The following is a 20,488-nucleotide window of genomic DNA, read 5'->3' on the forward strand; positions in this document are numbered from 1 at the left end:
CGCTGTGAGCCGCACCCCGTATGTTATTACTGATCAGCTGGTTTTCTGTCTCTGTTTAATTTCTGAAGTGGAAGAAGAAACCCCAGCTTTCTGGAATGCTAAAGCTAAACGGTCTCTGGACGAGGCCATGGCCCTGAAACAGAAACACTACCGAGCCAAGAACCTTATCCTCTTCCTGGGCGATGGTGAGTACGCGCAGGGGAACCACAGCTCTCCCGGAGTTTCATTTAGCAGGGGAGGGGGAGCAACCCCTTCTGTATTAAGTTGTACCCTCCTACAATAATGAAACCGACATCTCATTAAAGCTATCGCGCATGTGGTAATTAGCCCATGTTTACCATTGTGTAGCGGACCATAGAATTAGATACCTTTTGTAACGCTTTCCATATTTAGATTGAAAGTGTTAAAAATGTATCTAATTAAAAATGATACGTATCCCTGGAAAGTATCAAAGTGAGTGGTGTGGTCGGATCTTGTTAATAATTGTATCTCAGACAGGAGGGCTAACGTGGTGCCTTGTGTTCTCATTCTCTAGCGCCTCTGTTAATACAGCCGGGGTTATAGCGATCTCTGGAGTGGCAATGCATTGCATGTACCTGGTTAAAGAATACCGGGTGTATGCCACTGCAGTTGAGCTGTGTTTTTTTTTTTTTTTTTTGTACTCCCCTGCTCCGTGATGTTTCCTCTCTCCAGGAATGGGGATACCCACGCTGACGGCAGCTCGGATCTACAAGGGGCAGCTGCAGAATCGGTCGGGGGAGGAGACTGTCCTCGCCATGGATACCTTCCCGTACATGGCGCTTTCCAAGGTGAGGGAGCCACGGGACCCACCACTACATTTCTAACCCTGATGGAAAACGCGCTGGGAACAAATTATGAATTATACACACAGGGAACGGCCAGAGTCGTACTAATGATTGCTTTTCAAACAGGAAAGTGGTGTCACGCCTCCATTCCAAACTCTGTTTCACTCACTTTCCCTTTTTCTGACACTTCAGCAGTCTCCACCTCTCCTCTGGATGTGTGTATGACAGTACTATACAGAGGTAGGGTAAGAGTTTTGCAAACTGCTGTTCTGTGACAGCAAAGATAAAGCACGGTACTGTAAAAGTGGGCCAGAAACTGTCCTACAAATGAAGTACGTACACACCAACATTCATCTGGGGAGAAAGAGGGGAAACTGCTAAATGACAGCCGAGATGTATTGCATCCACTTTTATGAGACTGAAAGCAGACTTTACAAGTCCGTAAAGTCAACCAAATTCATAGGTCTACTACCACATCCTGAAACCTCTTCTAAGTGAGTTTCATCAATAACAAAAAAATATATATACATGCACATTTCAGTATATATTTCAGTATATATTTGTATTCATTATGTTTCGTTTCTGACCATGTTCATCTTGTGAATAATTCTATTTCCACCTTTTAAGAATCTAAATAAGCTTTTCCCTCCACTTACCACAAAAAACACCTTTGTCATAAATTTAACAGACAGTGTGTTTCTCTTCTTGCAGACCTACAACGTGGATTATCAGGTTCCCGACAGTGCAGGGACGGCCACAGCCTACCTGTGTGGCGTGAAGGCGAATTACGGGACTGTGGGTCTGAGCGCAGCGGCAAGGCGGTATCAATGCAATACCACCAAAGGGAACGAGGTCAAGTCAATTCTGCACAGAGCCAAGGAAGCTGGTATGTACTGGGTTAGCACGCACCACTATGCAGCTCACCAGCAAACCGTGCAGGTGTAACACCAGTCATTTGTGAAACATCCTCAGGGCAATTAATCGGTTTTATGCATTCTTTAAAAATGAAATGTGTGGCAAAAAGTATATTGTCCTGTTATGTTTTATGTATTTGGAAAGCAACACGAGATTGTCTTGAGAAACTTCAACAAAAGTTCAGCAAAGTTCTCCTAAGGTTTCATCCATACAATATTTGGTAACTACACTGCTACAAAAGTACCTGGTTGAATAAGCACTAGAACCAGACCTACAGTGCGGCCACTGACCAGAACTACCAACCCACTGAGTGTAATTTACAAGGAGGTCCTAGAAAATGTACCTCCCAAGACAATTCCACTGGTGTTCACAAATATGTCAGGGCTATATTATTTACTCGTCTTTAAGTCCTTTTTTTGTTGAAGAGGTAACCCCCCTGTTCATTTTACAAAACTAAAACAAAACTACTACTGTAACTTATGTATTTCACATTCTCTTCAACCCACTAGATGGGTTTTCATCTTAAAAAAAAGATGCCGGAAACGCTTTTAAAAATAATGCCCTCTGTGTGTAGACCTCTCTCTCTCTCTCTCTCTCTCTCTCTCTCTCTCTCTCTCTCTCTCTCTCTCTCTCTCTCTCTCTCTCTCTCTCTCAGAATCCTCTGGGCGGGAATCAGGGAATCGTGTGCTTAAAGGAATAAACCATGTGCTCTCTCTCTCTCAGAATTCCTCTGGGCGGGAATCGTGTGCTTAAAGGAATAAACCATGTGCTGAATGTCCTTTCCTACAGTTCTTATGCTCTTGTGTGCTGCAGGCAAATCCGTGGGCTTTGTGACCACTACCAGGGCACAGCATGCCTCTCCCTCTGCTACCTATGCTCACATCGCCAACAGGGACTGGTACAGCGATGCTGCCATGCCTCTTGAAGCTCTCAAAGATGGGTGCACTGATATCGCAGCGCAGCTCATCAGCAACACAGACATAAATGTAAGGAGATCCGCTGTACCGCTGAAGTGACTTTTGGGGCTACACCTGGATAAAGCGCCATTCATTGCAGCGGTGTGGGTGGTCGCTGGCATTATTTGTAATAACTATGTAATTACACCTGTGCAGTTACAGTGTTAGCAATGCACATGCAGTGTTACCAGTATATATATATATATATATATATAGATATATAGATATATATCTATATATATATAGATATATATATAGATATATTGTTTCAGTCCGGCTATCACCGTAATCCGGCTACCACCAGTCAAGTTCAGAGTGTATTTCTTGCACTCTCTGCTATGTCATGTCTTGATTAGAGGTAGCCACCGAACACTTACACACATAGTATACGTCTTTAAATCTAAACAACCCTGCTATTAACGCCCTAAAAATGTTTCTGTAGAAGCCGATGTGGTTTTAATGTTAAGAGTGCTCTGTTATTGACATTACGAGAGCTCTGCACAAGTGTAGCTGCAGCACTTAGGTTCCGATGGGGGCATGGCTTGTCTTGCTGAAGTAGGCGTGGCTGGACTTCGCTGCCTTGGTGATATTGCCGGTCCTGTTGCAGGTGATCCTTGGAGGAGGCAGGAAGTACATGACCCCCAATGGCACCAAAGACCCTGAGTACCCAACGCTCCCGGCCCATGCGGGCGTCCGATTGGACGGGAGGAACCTCATTGATGAGTGGCTCAGCAAAAAACAGGTACAGAAGCCATTGCTTGTACATGAATGAAAAGTTGTTCGCCACGGCATAGTACTGCACTGCTGCAAACACTGCAGAACTCCAGTGTTATTAACTCCAATGTTATTTAGTAGGGGACGCAGAAATAAGACTATGAAAGAAACCACAGCTACTATGCGGACACAAGACGTAAAATAACAGCTTGAACTGCAAACAAAAATCGGTACTCGATTTTAGGATTTTTGCTTGAACTATAAATAATTTATAGTTCAAGCAAAAATGTGTGTGTATTTGTATTATTGTTTAGGGGGCAACATATGTCTGGAATAAGGCTGGATTGGATGATGTTGATGTTAAAAAGACAGACTACTTGATAGGTAAGCATTTATAAAAAAAAAAAAAAACTTCTACAGTGTTTTATTATTTTTTAAAAATGCATACATTCATTCATACATACATAGGCTACATACATACATACATATATTAACGCAACATTGTTCTCCCTCTTGTCTGGTAAGGGCTGTTTGAGCCAGGAGACATGCAGTACGAGCTGAACAGAAACCGTGCTTTGGAGCCCTCTATCACTGAGATGACAGAAAAGGCCATCGCAATCCTCAGCAAGAACCCCAAGGGATTCTTCCTCTTCGTGGAAGATGAGTATTGTTGCATTGTTAAACACACTCTCTTTCGCAGTGCCAGCGTTTACATGAATACAGACAACAAAAAAAAAAATAGATTTGGAATAGCAAGGGTAGCAGTAGAGACCAAGTAGAATCAGAGTAGTTAGCTATACCGGAGCATCTTGGTACCATGATGTTACTACAGTAAATATAAGTGACAGTTTGCAAGCTGGGGGTTAATAATTCTATCTGAATATCTGTACTGCTCATTTGTGCTTTTGAATTTCAAGGGGGAGAATCGACCACGGCCACCACGATGGCAAGGCCAAGCAGGCATTGATGGAGGCGGTGATGTTTGACCGCACCATAGAGAGGGTCTCAGAGCTGACCGATGAAAAGGACACCCTCTCTGTGATCACTGCTGACCACTCCCACGTCTTCACTTTCGGAGGCTACACCAAGCGTGGCAGCTCCATCTTCGGTAAGCGGACACTAGCAACAGATTGCTGATGCGGTATTTGGAACTATAACATGCATTCAGTGCAATTATTGATATGAGAGAAATATCATAAAACAGACATATCTGAATTAATTTGAAATAAAAGCCGACTATAATCGTGCACAATATTTTAACTTTACTGGTGCAAAAGTCAGAGAAGTAAGTGTTCCAGTCAGTATTCATCTGGTCTCCAAACATAACAAGGATGAAATTCATTTTGCCATGATTTAAGGAATACTTTTTGTTACCTATGTATCTTTTTGTTAGATTTTATTACTGGCCAGATTCCAGGAGCATCAGACATTAACCTAGGGGTCTATACTGACCTGACTGTAATAGCTGATGCTGAGTGACATTAAGATAAGCAGAGTCGTCCCTGGTTTCTTTCTTTAAGGATTGGCACCTAATAATGCAAAAGACAGAAAACCTTACACCTCCATACTGTATGGAAACGGGCCGGGGTATGCTACTGAAAATGGAATCCGTCCGGTTGTGAATGCCACCACTGCAGGTAAGAAAGTCAAATACTTTTCCCTTGAGATCATGTGAGAAGTTTCTACAAACTTCTGTGATCCACAGCAACAACTGCACAGAAATTCACTGGCACACTTTGTTCTGCACTCTGCAGTCGTCTCTAGCACCACGTAGTGGCTATTTTTTATAAATAGAAATTCTTACTGTTTGCAAGCAATATTGAAGTAGCATCCCCGATCGCCCACCTTTATGTAATACATAACTAGATACCAGCCGGACATAGTCTCAGAGCATTTACTTCAATCTTTAATTAACTTTTTTATGGAAAGGTGAAAAATCCACCCTTGTATTACAAAATGAATAAAAAGCTTAATGTCTGGTTTCACAGACCTTGATTAACACTAATTCTGGACTCCCTTACCTTAGGTTACATTGGGATTGGGTAGTCTAGGATCAGTGGTGATCAGGATCTGTGAAACCAGTTATGAGTACAGATGAAGCCTGGTGTACTATACAGAATGTGCCTTGTTGTTGATCTGCTCTGCGTGTTGTTCTTTTCTTCAGATGATAAGGACTACCTGCAGCAAGCTGCCGTGCCCCTGGACTCGGAGACCCATGGTGGTGAAGACGTGGCTATCCTTGCCAAGGGCCCCATGGCTCACCTGTTCCATGGGGTCCAGGAGCAGAACTACATTGCCCACGTGATGGCGTATGCAGGCTGCATCGAGCCCTACGTTGACTGTGCCCTGGAGCCCCCTCCTGGAGACTCTGCCACGGCCCTAGCCAGCTTCCTCACTCTGCCTCTGGTGCTGCTGTCAGCCACAGTCACCATCTAAAACAAGTGCTTTATACACAGGGTTCGGGCTGCACGGGATAACAACTGCTTAATGTTACGGAACAACATTACAGGAGAAACTCTTCTTTAAATGTTACAAGAAGGCGACCAGCACTCGCGTCACATCTTTAAAAAAAAAAAAAAAAAAAGACTATTTCTTCATTTTAAATAATTTTTATTACAAACGGCAGACATGCAAGTACAGACAGTTTGTGTGTCAGATGTTTTAAAAAAATAAAAAATTCAAATATAGTCATCTTTTTTTTAAAGATGTGACATGAGTGCTGGTCTTGTAGCATGTAATATTTCTCTTTGAGCAAAGCACCCGAATGTTGTGAACGCAGCTTCCACGTGTTCTCTGGAGTTGAGCAAGCACTTTGATTCATACATTTTTTAAAGCGATGCAGAAGGTCGACCTGTTGAAAGAAACACAACCTACTGTTGTTTTATAAGTAATAAACAGCTAAACATTTTTAAAAAGCTTTCTAAGTTAATTACATCAGAGTACTGTAAATAACACAAGTTTAAAAAATGATGTAACCTAAACTAAGTTTACTAAAACTGAAAACATTTGTCTTTTACCAGATTCCACTGAAGTCCACTTAAGCAGTTTGATGGGTAGCATGCATGTCTTGACATGCGTAGATCTGTATGTCTTTAAAGAGCACTATTGTGGATGTAATGGGCCATCAGTTGGCCAGCACTGAGGTACACTGTTCAATTGGTTTGAATGCATGCATCCCAGCCCAGTTATTTATTTCTTATTTCCTACTGGCCCTTTTTGTATTAGTTTTGGATTTCAAAGATCATAACATCCTTTGTATGAGGCTCCAGCAGCAAGGAAGTACATTACATATATTTAAGAGTTCAGACTACAGTTACAGTACAGATAGATACGGAAATCTGTAGGCCACTCCACTGTCTGTACCAGCCAATAAGGTACAGTAATATGTATGTGGATGCTACTCTGTTTTCTTTTAATTCCTTAGGCTGTAACAAAAAAAAAGGAAGAATGTGTACTGTAAGAGCAAGGTCTATGTAAAAAAAACAAAATAAAACAAAAAAACACCCCAATGTACGCACGCACATAAAAAAAAAAACAGATAAGTAATACACGAATAACAAAACAAACGCATTCTAACATACTCTCTTTAGAAAATCATAACTTTACATTTCTGCGTTCATTACATAACATTTACATCACAACTATCAAATGGTATCAGGTGTTTCTATTTCCCCAAAGGCTGTTTAATGACAATATAAGTTATATCAGTGGTTTTCTGTTCCTTGCTGGTTTTTGTTCCAGCCGAGCTCTCAGTTGCTTAATTGAACCCTTAAGTTAACTAATGAGTTAGTTAATTTGACTTTTTGAATAGTTCACCTTATAAAATGTTATACTTAACTTGAAACCCCAACTAAAATGATTTCAAGGCTCTGATTAGGAAGATTATTAGTTAAGGGCTGAATGAAGTAATTGAGAGCAGCTCGGGAAAAACCAGCAGTGGCACAGAGTACACTGGGTACTCCAGGACCGGCGTTCAAAACCACTGAGTTACATAATAGTGGTAACTTATACAAGCTCCTTTTCTGTGTTATTTACACCTTTTGCCTAGGTGGCAGTAGCACGTAGAGTGAGGATCGGGTTTGCTCTACCGCTCCTCTGTTGTTTGAAGCCGTGTCTGCTCCAGCGCAGTACCAGTCAGGAGATGCGCGAATTGCGCAGAATCTGTGCTCGCGAGATGCGTGACCTGGTGACGTGTTTTCCGGATGAGTTTACGCAGATGGCGAACTTGGACAGGTTATTCGCAGAATCTGCGCAGCGGTAGGAATATTTGCGTACGTGACGGAAGTAGGAAATTGGTAAAACACACTGATGCTTCTCGGGAATTAATAATTTAGGTAGTGTCTGTATCAGACCCGTATAAGATAGGACAAGTAACACAGCACAGAGAGAGGGCGAATTAGCAGATAGCAAGAAGATAGTGGAATGGCATCTCCCCATCCCATTAAGGGTATTCTGAAAAATAAGAGCAACCTGACTTACGCCAAGGCCGAGCCTGAGGAAAAGCCGGCGGTAGAGAAACGGGAGAGAGAGGCTCTAGAGCCCGGTGAAGAGGACCAGCAGTAAGTGCGGCACCGTATCCGAGATACATAACTTAACAAAAAAACATAAAGGAAGTGACCGTTGTATTGTTACTGGATTCTGTTTGAACAAGTTATAGAGCGCCTTCCTCGATGTGTTTCTTAAAAATAAATACCGGTAACTGTTTGAACGTTTGTCGGAGGAGTGCTGTCATGTATAGACAACTACGCACCAGTACTGTATTGTAATGTAGCAGCTCTGTTTTGTTGCTTGTGTTATTAAAGTTATTAATAATACATGTGTAAACAGTGCAATGATTTTTTTTTTTTTGTTTGTTTGTTTTATCGCGTTCAATTTATAACGAGTACCTGCGTAATTAACGCTGTACTGAGTGGCGATAGTAGTCGTAAAAAGTAAGTCTAGGTTATAACAGGACCATCATAAACAGTATGGTTTACAGGTAGCGCTCTGTTTACACCAGTGGTGTAGACATTGTATGACACGTTGCTTTTTGTTTGCGAGTCTTGTAAAATAGTACAGCTGTATTTGCATCGGTATGACTCTCCTGCATATTGATTTGACCGCGAATAGTTTGTATTGCAAGAACTCCACGCAATGTTAAGGAAGCACAAGCATGTCATACTGATGTGTTTGAAGCTGGGTGATGTGGTTGTCTGAAGGACCTAAATGGCTTTTAGGTTTTCTTTCAACTAGTGAATACATATTGGTTCTTTTTTAAATCTGCTCTCCAGTGCAGTGCACTTGTGGACCGCACCTGTGAGCGTATTTCAGCGATTGCTCTGGTACAGCCAGTGGTTGTTTTACATCTACTGATAATGGAGTTATCATTTAAACCTGTACTTCTTGTGGAGTGCTTTCGTTTTAGAACGCTGCAAGGACTGGATTTACAGTATGTAAAGAGGTTGTCAGGCTGTCATTGATGTATACAAAATTCACACACATGGTACTAACCATCAGCCAATCAGCAGTGCCATACCATAACAATTTGCTTGTTACATTTGACCACTGGACCATTCCCTGAAAATGTACTTGCATTGAAAAGATTATCACTGTCAAAGTACTGACAACTCAGAATTTTGGATAATCAAACTGCTTTGTAGGGTAGATCCAACACCACGTAAAACCATGGGCTTGCCATAAGTCTGGTATTGATTATTTGTTGGTGTTCTGTGTGTGTTATTTGGTGCACTGAAGGCTGTCTGGTGAAGTGAAATAGACAAGTTTCCTTTTGATTGTCCTGGCAGGTTGTGTTCAAACCATACTGTAAGCATTCATTACCCCTGACTTGGAAAAAACTCAGTTAGATTTTAATTTCACAATTATCGAGTTTTTTCCACTTCAGATCTTCATGCGGTTAAAGCTTGCATTCAAAAGTAAAAAAAGGAAATGCTAGCGATGAATAGTACTCCCAAATCCCAAAAGTTGCCGCATCTGTATAAAAAAATAGTCTCTACATTCTAGAAATGTTACCTAGTATCATGCAACCGACTGCTGAGCAAAGCTGCAGTTCACAGGGATTAGGAGCTACATTAAACTGTGCCTTATTTAGAGCACTGCTTCCCGCTTCACAGATTACACTGTGGGCTTCCCTTAGCCAACAGATCATTCTCAAATGCACTGGAATTTGTCAGATATATCAAACCAGACTATTTTGAGTATCAACCCAAGTATGGAAGACCCAAAACCCCTTTGGTGCAAAATGACGGAAAAGCCCTGCTCCTCCTTATCCTTCTCCAGTTCTCAGCCTGATAGATGGAATAGCAAGGAAGCTAACAGCACCAATTGATGAGAGATCTGCCCGGGGTGTAAATAAACAGGTACAAGAAGGTCATTGAGGTGCACAGAAGTTAAATGCGGGACAGCAAGGTAGGGCATTGGAACTGGAAGCCAGTGCAAAGTCAGCAGGACTGGGCTGTTGGCTGGTTTACAGACAGACAGCAAGCACATTTTTGAACAAACTGCAATCTGGCAAAAAGGATTTAGGAACACACTGAAAGAAAGTAGGCCACTGCAGAAGTTTACATGCCTAGCAAGTGAGCAGCAGCATCTATGAATGTAAACTGATTGTGAACCACCCAGTTAGAACTGTACGATTTGAAATAGCCATGAACCTACCTGGTCAGTATAATTTTGAAGTAAAAACTGTCGTTTTTCAAAATGATCACTTTATTGCACAACCTTAAGGTTTGATAATTGCTTTTCATGTGTGGGCGTGTGTACACGTTAGAAAGGTATGCTAATTTTGGCATGGTTCAATCTAACTATATCTGTCTACCAGGACATCTGATTTACAGATACTGGGAACTTATGACAGTGGTGACATTTCTATGCACATTTAAAGTACTGCCATTCAGTTTTTTATTACTGCAGTGTCTGGCAATCGGGTAATTTTATATTCAGGTGGGGTCGAATTTTAGAGAATGTAATCCATTATATCGAATTACCTTCCCCACAACAGAGAAATAAAGGTCACGGCATTTTCTGTTGGTAAACACATTTGTGACTACTGTAAATAAATATTTTTAAAAAAGGGTTTATGCCAGTGGCTGTATATTTCCTTGCCTGTCACCTCGGGGAGGTGAGTAAGGGAGTTTCAGGCTGGGCTGCTCTGGATTGAAGCAGATTTATTGTGTGGAGAAATGGAAAGGAGTTGTTATTGACCTGCAGTGCTGTGTCACTGCTCTCAAAAGAAAAACAAAACCACTTGGTTCTGAAATTAATTAAAAACAAAAAGATATTCATTATGTGATGCTCATCTAGAAAAGTTATGAATAAGAGTACTTGACTCAATTCTGTTTAAAAAAAAAAAAAAAAACTCCCCCATGCTGAGACGAAGATGGACACATGTGTCCTCCGAAACGTGCACCATCAGCTGTCCGCTTCTTTTCATTAAAGGCTTGCCATGCAGCCACCTCAGCGCTATAGCGTCAGAGGACCATGCAACTCTAGACCACTTGCAGGCAGGCGCCAGGCCAGTCCACAGGGGTCGCTGGTACGCAGTGAGCCGAGGACACCCTGGCCGACTTAAGCCCTCCCCCACCCAGGCGGCACTCAGCCAATTCTGTGCCACCCCATCTGGGAGCTCTTGTCCACTGTCGGCAGTGGAATATCCTGGACTCGAACAGATGACCTCCAGGCTATAGGACACGTCCTGCATCTTCAGTCTTCTTAACTATTAAACTAGGGCAACCGAAAGCCAGATATTATTAGCACTGGCAACTAGCTATGTTTACTGTTGTAATTTTACATTGGGTTATTCAGAGTAAACCCATGTCTAATAAAGTGTGTGCTATTTAGTTTTACTGTTGACCTTTGAGCTGCTTTTCATAGAGTCACAGTGGGTGACAGTACTATATATTCAAGGTCCTCATTTGACAAATGATTGCCAGTCCTACGGGCTGAAATCTTTGACAGCAAATCTGTTGTGGCTGAGAATGATCCAGTTTATGTAATTTAAAGCCATATTCCGATACTTATCTGTAACAGGATCCGCACCTCACTGTGTTGACAGTATGTCATCTACTTTGTTCAAATGTGCTTATTGTAATGGGGTCAGACTAAATTGCAATGTCTAATGTGCGATGTCACAGAAAATTACTCGGTACCATGTCACATTTACAGGACTAATAAATATGACTTTTTGGATTGATGTTCAAAATGTGTTCTTTTGTTGGTTTTTTTGCATTCCTGCATTTATTTTCTTTAATTCAGTGTTACAGTATGTTTGTTAAAAGTAGTCTATTATGAATTTTGTTTCAGAAAGAAGTCGCAAAAATGGGACGAAATGAACATCTTGGCTACCTACCACCCTGCGGATAAGGATTATGGCTTGATGAAAATCGACGAGCCCAGCACACCTTACCACAGGTAACAAGACACAGAGAATTGCTGTAATTAAACCGTTAATTACTGCAATTCTCTTTGTTCCTCATTACAGTCAGAACACGCTTTTCATGCATGTAAATCCAACTTCACCTGAAATGTAGTAAATGGTTTTTATCTTACACTGGGGCTTCAACTTAAACAAAGCCTTCCATTCAGAGTTCCCCAGCTGTAGCAACAATTGCGGTGCACTGTTGCAAAATGGAAAGCAGGTGAAGTGTATAAAATGCTGTGCAGCACCTGGATCATACAGTATGTTCTGGTAGGGAAATGTTGTGTAATGGGAGAACTAGATTTACTGAATTTACCACCAAGGTGACCAACTGCCCAGTAGGTGAGTAGTTTATATGAGGATCAGTTTTCTCCTACCTTTTGAATTATATCGTGCATTCATATGTCTGTAGAAATGTTGGAAACCTTTACCTCAAATTTCCTTCACTTTCAGTCTTTTTTTTTTTATATAATCCTTTCTTGTAGCCCTATAAGTAACACACAGCTCTACTCCTCTCTATCGATTCTTTACAGAATGGTAGGGGATGATGACGAAGGGGCTGTGAGTGATTCAGAATCAAACGAAGCAATCACTGCTGACGATTTGGCACAGCAGTAAGTATGGTCTAAGAGTAGGTTATTTTCTGAAACTTGTTTGAGGTTCAAAGCAATTTAATTTATATAGCACTTTTTATACAAAAGTATCGCAATGCACTGTACAGTACATAGCAGAAGAAAAGAACAAACCACAATACATTGGTATAGCATGTCACGCATACAACTGCCACAGTCAGACCATTTAAATAACAGTATACACATAATACAAAAGCAGCAATTTAAAAGTTACATTAAAACCCATTAAGATAAGAAAGCCATTTTATAAAAGTGATTTTTTTTGTCTTGACTTGAAAACTGTAATGGTCCCAGCTTCCCTCACAAATGAAGGCAGAGAATTTCAGAGCTCTACAACAAAAAGTCCCTCCTCCCATGTTGCTTTTGTTGACCCTGGAATAACCAGCAACCCTGCATTCTGTGATCTCAAAGCATGGTTTGGAAGATATGGGGTCAGTAACTCCTGCAAATAACTAGGTTCTAATCCATTCAGGACCTTGTAAGTTAACAGCAAAATCTTAAAATCAATTCTATACTGCACAGGGAGCCAGTGTAACATTTTGGGACACCAAAAAAAAGTGCATTACAATAATCAATTCTAGGTGAAACAAAGGCATGCATTAGTCTCTCGGTATCAGATATGGAAATAATTGGTCTAAGTTTGGCTGTATTTCTCTAATGGTAAAAATATGCTTTAGTAACTTCCCTAATATTTTTTAGTATTTGTGCAAAGTTGTATGCGACAACATACCAAAAAACTGTTTTTTCAAGGGGTGCTACAAAGCAGTAGCAGTATTTTTTTTAATAATCATTATAAGTATCATTATTTATTTGAAATCCTTAAGCAAAAAGTAAATAAATCTGGTCCCTGCAAAAAGCATGCAGAAAACCCCTGACAGTGGAAACGCTGATATTCACAGATGTCTCCTGTCATACGCTAGTAAGTATTTTTAACTGTAAATTATCATTTGTGTGTTGCACATTACTGGCACCAGGATGTTTCCCGCAGATCCAAGGACATGGTGTTCTGAAACATTGTGGACACTCTTGCATTTTCATTACATTTATAAACATTGTGTCTGCTACAGTAGTGGTTGGGGTAGGTTGTATTACTGGGTGGGAAACATTTATAGATCATAAACAGTGCTTAAATTCTTCAGTTTATGATGCTACAAACTAAAACAGGACCGTATGTATTTGTAAGACCATGAAGCTGTTGCTTTGAAAAGACTTATTTTTTTCAGGTTATCTTCTGATTTTTAAAGCGAACTATGGAAGAAGTTTAGGTATTCTCCTGAGAAAGGGTTGTTTTAGCATGCCTTGGTAAGAGGATGTTAGTAGAGCAGGTGTACTGCTCAGGCCTGGAGGCAAAGCAAATGCAATTCAAGTATTAAATAATAAATCTGAAAAAAACAACAACAAAAAAAAGTGCCTTTTTAATGACAAGTAACATAAAAGGGTCAGGTAGATACGCATTTTTAATTGGATTATATAAATGAATCTCTGTTTGTGGGGAAAAAATAGTCACTTTGTAAAGGAGATGGCAGATAGTCTGCAAATCTAATAAATGTTGAGACTAGCTCTATGGTTGTGAAATAAGATCTGTCAGGTACTGCAAGGGGTAACGAAACTATATAAAGCTCTTTCAACACATTCTAAAGAAAGCCTTCAACTGATTTCTTTTGTTTGCGGCACAGAAAGCGAAACAGATGACAAACTGCACTGCTGTGCTCAGATTATTAGCAAAACCTGAAACTGGAGCGATGCTGCAGACAAGTGAATGGCGCTGATGGATTTGTCAGTGACTGGCCTGAAACCTTACCCAACGGGCCTGAGCTATTGTCTTCAGTGCTGGGGTTGCTTTGTCATATTTTATTTATTTATTTTTTAATCAAGAAATGATATTCTTCGTTAAATCTGTGCAAGTATAATCTTAACCTGGCTGGTGAAATTTGAGGAACATATATTTACTCGGATTAGATTACCCCTGAGTTTACCTGGCATGTGAAATCCTGTTACAATCTGATTACTAAACTATCGTAGAACAGTCTTGTATATAGAGTAAGTTGAGATTTATGAATTAAGTTGAGCCTAGTAATCTGAATTTGCATAACCTGTTTTGAATACTTTTTTCTTATTGGATTTCACCGTCATGTAAACCTGGGCATGTGCAAAACTACACAGTCAGATTTTGAAATCCCATTTTCCATGTGAATGCTGTATTCCAAATACTCTCTTTGCTTGCTAAGAAGTCGTATTGCATGAAACCATGCAAATGTACTGAATAACGCTGGAAACTGTATTATTCTATTTACCTCTGCTAGGCGTGGCAAAGGCAGCAGAGAGGAGGTTGTCTGGAATCGTCTGACCTTCTGTGACATTTGAGTTTTTCTTACTAATCCTGAATTTTGCAGGTTGGCGGCAGCAGAAGGCAAAGATCCCAAAATTCTCATGAGGGAGGAGGAAGAGAGCAGCGAGGAAGAGGATGAGGAGCTGACTCCAGAAGAAGAAGGTGGGAAATCCTCTGCCCGTTCTCTCAAGAGATCACTTTTTGAAGTTAAACTGCTGAATTTGTACTCTCCAGTACTCAACTGAGATTTTGTTTTAGTTCACTTGCCTGTTCTTGAGTTCCTGTCATAAACTCAATTCTTTAAGATGGAGATTATAAGATACCGTCAACATGCTTATAGTATTTATTTGCAGGCCATTGAGTTGCCTGTGTTTTCCGGCTGTAAACATCCTAAAAATATAAGTTTATATTCCCTGGTTCTTATTTTAGGATTAATTTCTACTCCATTTTTTTTTAACCCAAAATAGTAAAAACTTAAAGTACTTGTATAAGTTTACTGATAAATGTTCTGTAATAAATTCAAGGATGTCATTACATTCAGTTCAGACTATTAGATATATATATATATATTCTGAATTAATTGAAAATAAATATAAATACACAAGTTTAAAAAAAAGGAAGACATCAGAAAGGTTTCATTTTATTGAATAACAAAGAATCATTCAAGTACAGTATCCTTGGATAACCTACTGCTAAAAAAAAAAAAAAAAAAAAAAAAAAAGTTAAAACCATGTTTAGCTTTGCCAGCTTTTCCATTCCGTTTTGAATTTAATTCCATTAATGTACAGCACCAGTGTATTGTTTTAATCACATTCTTTGTGAATGGAGGATTTATAATAATTACCCTGTAGATGTGTCTGACACAACCTTTTTAAGCTAACTGATTAAAATGCCACATAATTAAATAAAGGTATTTTAGCTACATAAAACGGGCAATGACTGAAACAACCAAACAGTGCCTTTAAAAAGGTTTATAGGAAAATTAACAGCATTGAAATTACAGTGTGTTTATTGCTTTAGTGAAACTTGAACAAATGGATCAGGAAACACTGATGTAAGTACTCTGATTTAGAGGTGCTCTTCTCTATATAATGTACAGTTATTTGGTGAAGGTGAAATGCTAACTCCTAAAAATTTTAAGAAGCATTATTATCGTGCTTCTAAGGTTGTGTTGTGGGCTGACCTACGGTAATTAGATCTGGGCAGGACAGGGCCAATCTCATGCCCTAAGGTTTTAATCATACGTTTTAGTTCAATTTTAAATGGACATGCACATATTTTGTATGTACTGGGTACTTGGATGTTTGGTTCTAGTGTTGTAAAACCCTTATTTAAAAAAAAAAAAAAAAAAAAAAAAAAAAAAAGGCAGTTAATTTAGTCACCACTTATTTATTGTTTTCTCCCCAATTTACTAATGTCCCATTCTTTTTAGGCTAAGCCTACCGCTAACTTGGTAGGGGTGAAGACGAACACACGCTGTCCTCTGATGTGTGTGCCATCAGCTGCACTTTTTTTTTTTTTTTTTTTTTTACACACTGCAGACTCACCATGCAGCCACCCAGAGCTACAGCATTGGAGGACAATGCAGCTCTGGGCAGCTTATAGGCAAGCCCGCAGGCACCCGGCCAGTCCACAGGGGTCGCTGGTGCACTGTGAGCTGAGGACACCCTGGCCGACCGAGCCCTCCCAACCCCCGGGCAGCGCTCGTCCAATTGAGCACCTTCCCCTGGGAGCTCCCATCCTCGGTCGGTAAAGGAATATCCTAGACTTGAACCAGCGACTTGAATCCAAACTCTAGGGCGCATCCTGCACTCCATGCGGAGCGCCTTTACTGGATGCGCCTCTCAGGAGCCCCTGTGAAAATAGTGTTTTAACTGTAGGTGGCTACAGGTCAGTTTTGGTGTTGGCTGCTGATGTTCAGTTCTGGCTATGCAATGGTTAAATCCTTCCTGACCTTTACGAAGACAAAAGCATTTTGAGTGACCATCTGCAAAGTGTAGCATGCCCCTGCTGCAGGTCAGCATGATGCACATCTCCAGTTCATCCAAGCATAGTGCAGTGCACACCAATTTTCTGTTTTTTTTTATTCATTTTACCTCAGGAAATCTTTTGAGTTTATCATAACATTGAAAAAGGTACAGTAGGGGTATGCTTTCAAAACAAATAAAACATGACATGAGAAGAATGATTACATTAAAAATCCAGTTACAATGGATTTACTGTGTAAAGAGAAAAATAATTACCGAATTGGACAGTTACAGTGCCTATAGAAAGTCTACAACCCCTTTCAAAATGTTCACCTTGTGTTGCCTTATAGCCTGGAATTAAAGTAGTTTTTTTTTTTTTTTTTTTTTTCGTTTATCTACACATCCTACCCCACAACTTCCAAGTGAAAAAAATATTCTAGAATTTGTAGAAAGTTAGTTAATTAAAAATAAAAACTGAAATAGCTTGGTTGGATAAGTGTCCGCCCCCTTGTAATAGCAATCCTAAATTAGGTCAGGTGTAACCAATCACCTTCAAAGTAACACACCATGTTAAGTAGCCTCCACCTTTGTTAAATTTTAGTGATTCACGTGATTTCTGGATAAATTCAGCAGTTCCTGTAGATTCTCTCTGCTGGGTAGTGCATTTCAAAGCAAAGACTCAACCATGAGCACCAAGGCGCTTTCCAAAGAACTCTGGGACAAAGTTGTTGAAAGGCACAGATCAGGGGATGGGTATAAAAAAATATCAAAGGTCTTGAATATCTCTTCGAGTGTGGTCAAGACGATTATTAAGAAGTGGAAGGTGTGTATGCCACCACCAAGACCCTGCCTAGATCAGGATGATCGAGCAAGAAGGAGACTGATCAGAGGCTACCAAGAGGCCAATGGAAACTTTGCAAGAGCTACAGGGTTTTATGGCCAAGACTGGATAAAGGGTGCATGTGACAACAATATCCCAAGCACTCCACAAATCCGGCCTGTATGGTAGGGTGGGAAGAAGGAAGCCATTACTCAAGAAAGCCCACCTTAAATCCCGTTTGAAGTATGCAAAAAAAAAAAAAAAAACATTCAGGAGATTCTGTAGCCATGTGGCAAAAAGTTTTGTGGTCTGTCGAAACTAAAATGGAACTTTTTGGCCTAAATGCAAAACGTTATGTTTGGCGCAAATCCAACACAGCGCATCATCCAAAGAACACCATCCCTACTGTGAAGCATGGTGGTGGCAGCATCATGTTATGGGGATGTTTGTCATTGCCAGGGACTGGGGCACTTGTCAGGATAGAAGGCAAAATGAAAGGAGCAAAGTACAGAACATTCCGTGAGGAAAACCTGCTGCCCTCTGCAAGAAAGCTGAAACTGGGACTGAAGTTCACCTTTCAGCATGACAACGACCCAAAGCACACAGCCAAAGCTACACTGTGGCTAAGGAACAAAAAGGTAAATGTCCTTGAGTAGCCCAGTCAGAGCCCCGACCTAAATCCAATTGAAAATTTGGGGCATGACTTAAAGATTGCTCTCCATCAACGCTCCCCAAGGAACTTGACAGAGCTTGAAAAGTTTTGTAAAGAAGAATGGTCAAATATTGCCAAATCTAGGTGTGCAAAGTTGGTAGAGACCTATCCCAACAGACTCACAGCTGTAATTGCTGCCAAAGGTGCTTCCACCAAGTATTAACTCAGGGGGGTGGAGACTTATCCAATTATAATCTTTCAGTTTTGTATTTTTAATATATAATTTTTTTTCTCAATAAAAACTTTTTTCCCCTTAAGTGTGGAGTATGGTATGTAGAGAATTGGAAAAAAAATCCTAATTTTAAATGCATGAAACTCTGAGGCACTGACACAACAAAATGTGAAAAAGTTCAAGGGGGTGTAGACTTCCTTAGGCACTGTATTTCCTGGTTTGAGGCATTTTGCTATAAAAAGGAGAAAAAAAAGTTTGTTTCTTTTGTATATATAAAATCAATTAGTATAGACTACATACCGTTTTGTAAAGCCTAAAGCAGTTTCTGACTTTCATTTCCCTTGTGTAGCGAAAAAGAATGAGTTTGAAATGAAGAGGAAAATGCACTATAATGAAGGAATGAACATTAAGCTGGCGAGACAGCTGATAGCTACCGAGCTGCAGGAGGATGAGGAGGAGAAGGAGGAAGAGGACTATCGAGACGAGGAGATGAAGGATGAGACAGAGGACATAAACATAGACCCTCCACAAGGTGGTAAGAGTACCTTTTGACAGCTTGATTTACAGTAACTTAGCTGCTGAAGGGAATGTCGTGATGGCTAGTGTTGTAGGACTGTGACAGGATATTTTCCATGTGAAATTAGTATGGTGGCTCAACTTCATCCTTATAGGACAGTAATTCACTTTTTTTTTTTCTTGTCTTGCAGTAATTATTGAAAGCCAGGAACTAGAATCACAAGATTCCTAGAAGAGGTGGTGGTGGGGGGGGGGGGGGGGTCTTTGAGCCAGCTCTGTAACAACTGCGTCAGGGGTGCAAGTAGTAGTTTCTTCAGAGCTGGGTCAAAGAACACACTGCTGCTCCACAGCTACGCCATTCACATCTGTATTTATGAATACTAATGAAGCATAACGACGAAACCGTCGTGTTACTTCAGTTGCCAACTTTAGAATGTATTATTTGCAAGAAAGAAAAAAAAAAGACTGTTAATAGACACAGCCAAGGATGCTTGCCCGTGCTGTGTATTCCAGTGCCTACCACGTGAACTCCACTCCATCGACACCAGTATGACAATCAAAGCACTCTTTGTCCTATCCGCTAGCACCTCCAAGATGTTCTGAACGTAACGAAGCATTGTTCTGGACTGAAAAAGAAGTAGTTCTGTTTGAACTTAATTGTTATTATCCATGTGTGTTTTTTTTTTTTAAGATGATTTTACATTACAGTAGGAGGATGTACCAAAAACACTGTACACATGCTTGGTAACATAAAGATGTTCAGAACTGTTGTCACACTTTATGTATGTTAAAGTGGCACTGAGTTTTTGTATGCCGCTTCAGCATTGATGTACGGCTGCAATGGGGCATTAGTTTGCTGTTTTAATGTGGAATTTTGCCTTTGTGGAAATAATTATTTTATGATGGCTATTATGACTGCTAATAAAATGATGCACTTGGATACCTGTTTTTTTTTTTTTTTTGTTTGTTTGTTTTGGAACAAGAATTCTCTGCCTACAGTAAGGCCATCTTATTTTATTAGTAGCCGCTCTGGTGTTTTCATACCCTCCGGTATGCCTTTTTTATTATTACTATTGCTGTATTTCATTTTTTTTTTTTTTTTTTTGCAGTGTTTTGTACACGTTGTGCTGCTGCTGTTGTAGCATTTTTTAGTTTTTCTTCATTCCCTTAGAATCTTGTGAACAGGCGTGCCCGGCTTAGAGAGTCTTCTCTGAAATTGCTCAAAATACCAGTGTGTAAAACCAGTCTTGGATAACAACATCAGATGGATTCATGTTATGTTGAACATGCTTTGCTTTTATTTGTATGAAATATGAAAACGCGTTCTAAAGTGTCTGCAGACATTTATGTGTGTTTTATTTGCTGCCACAATGATCCGGAATTGATTTTCACTCTATATTTATCAACTGCTTTAAACTTGTGAAAATGAATTTAAAGCAGGCATTTGCAAATAATGTACTGGGGCTTGTAATAGCCTGTCTTCCAATCAGCTAATACAATAAACAGCTGCCTTTTGTTTGTTTGCTTTTCTTAGAC

At 40.1% G+C, this 20,488-nt stretch overlaps 2 protein-coding genes across 2 annotated transcripts; both read left to right on the forward strand.

Annotated features, from left to right (window-relative positions):
* Nucleotides 1-6,284, forward strand: LOC121322727 (intestinal-type alkaline phosphatase-like). The gene is made up of 10 exons (XM_041262977.1): nucleotides 1-185; nucleotides 694-809; nucleotides 1,518-1,692; nucleotides 2,535-2,707; nucleotides 3,285-3,419; nucleotides 3,706-3,775; nucleotides 3,917-4,051; nucleotides 4,308-4,499; nucleotides 4,912-5,028; nucleotides 5,556-6,284. The coding sequence occupies exons 1-10, from the start codon at nucleotides 128-130 to the stop codon at nucleotides 5,825-5,827; spliced, it is 1,443 nt and encodes a 480-aa protein (XP_041118911.1). The 5' UTR covers nucleotides 1-127; the 3' UTR covers nucleotides 5,828-6,284.
* Nucleotides 6,285-7,618: 1,334 nt separating this feature from the next.
* Nucleotides 7,619-19,892, forward strand: LOC121323315 (protein phosphatase inhibitor 2-like). The gene is made up of 6 exons (XM_041264304.1): nucleotides 7,619-7,950; nucleotides 11,690-11,797; nucleotides 12,338-12,418; nucleotides 14,830-14,927; nucleotides 18,786-18,971; nucleotides 19,144-19,892. Exons 1-6 carry the CDS (start codon nucleotides 7,814-7,816, stop codon nucleotides 19,182-19,184), a joined length of 651 nt encoding a protein of 216 aa, XP_041120238.1. The 5' UTR covers nucleotides 7,619-7,813; the 3' UTR covers nucleotides 19,185-19,892.
* The last annotated feature ends 596 nt before the right edge of the window (nucleotides 19,893-20,488 follow it).

The sequence above is a fragment of the Polyodon spathula genome, chromosome 11 (genome assembly GCF_017654505.1).
Source record: "Polyodon spathula isolate WHYD16114869_AA chromosome 11, ASM1765450v1, whole genome shotgun sequence".
NCBI classification, from domain to species: Eukaryota; Metazoa; Chordata; class Actinopteri; order Acipenseriformes; family Polyodontidae; genus Polyodon; species Polyodon spathula.

Bases quoted from the DNA above. Each gene is read 5' to 3' on its own strand.
- LOC121322727 (XM_041262977.1), top strand. From the start codon at position 128: ATGGCCCTGAAACAGAAACACTACCGAGCCAAGAACCTTATCCTCTTC. The intron at 2,708-3,284 runs GTAAGGAGATCC...GTCCTGTTGCAG, and splicing joins TCAGCAACACAGACATAAAT to GTGATCCTTGGAGGAGGCAG. The intron at 4,052-4,307 runs ATGAGTATTGTT...TTTGAATTTCAA, and splicing joins ATTCTTCCTCTTCGTGGAAG to GGGGGAGAATCGACCACGGC.
- LOC121323315 (XM_041264304.1), top strand. From the start codon at position 7,814: ATGGCATCTCCCCATCCCATTAAGGGTATTCTGAAAAATAAGAGCAAC. The intron at 11,798-12,337 runs GTAACAAGACAC...GATTCTTTACAG, and splicing joins CCCAGCACACCTTACCACAG to AATGGTAGGGGATGATGACG. The intron at 14,928-18,785 runs GTGGGAAATCCT...TCCCTTGTGTAG, and splicing joins GCTGACTCCAGAAGAAGAAG to CGAAAAAGAATGAGTTTGAA.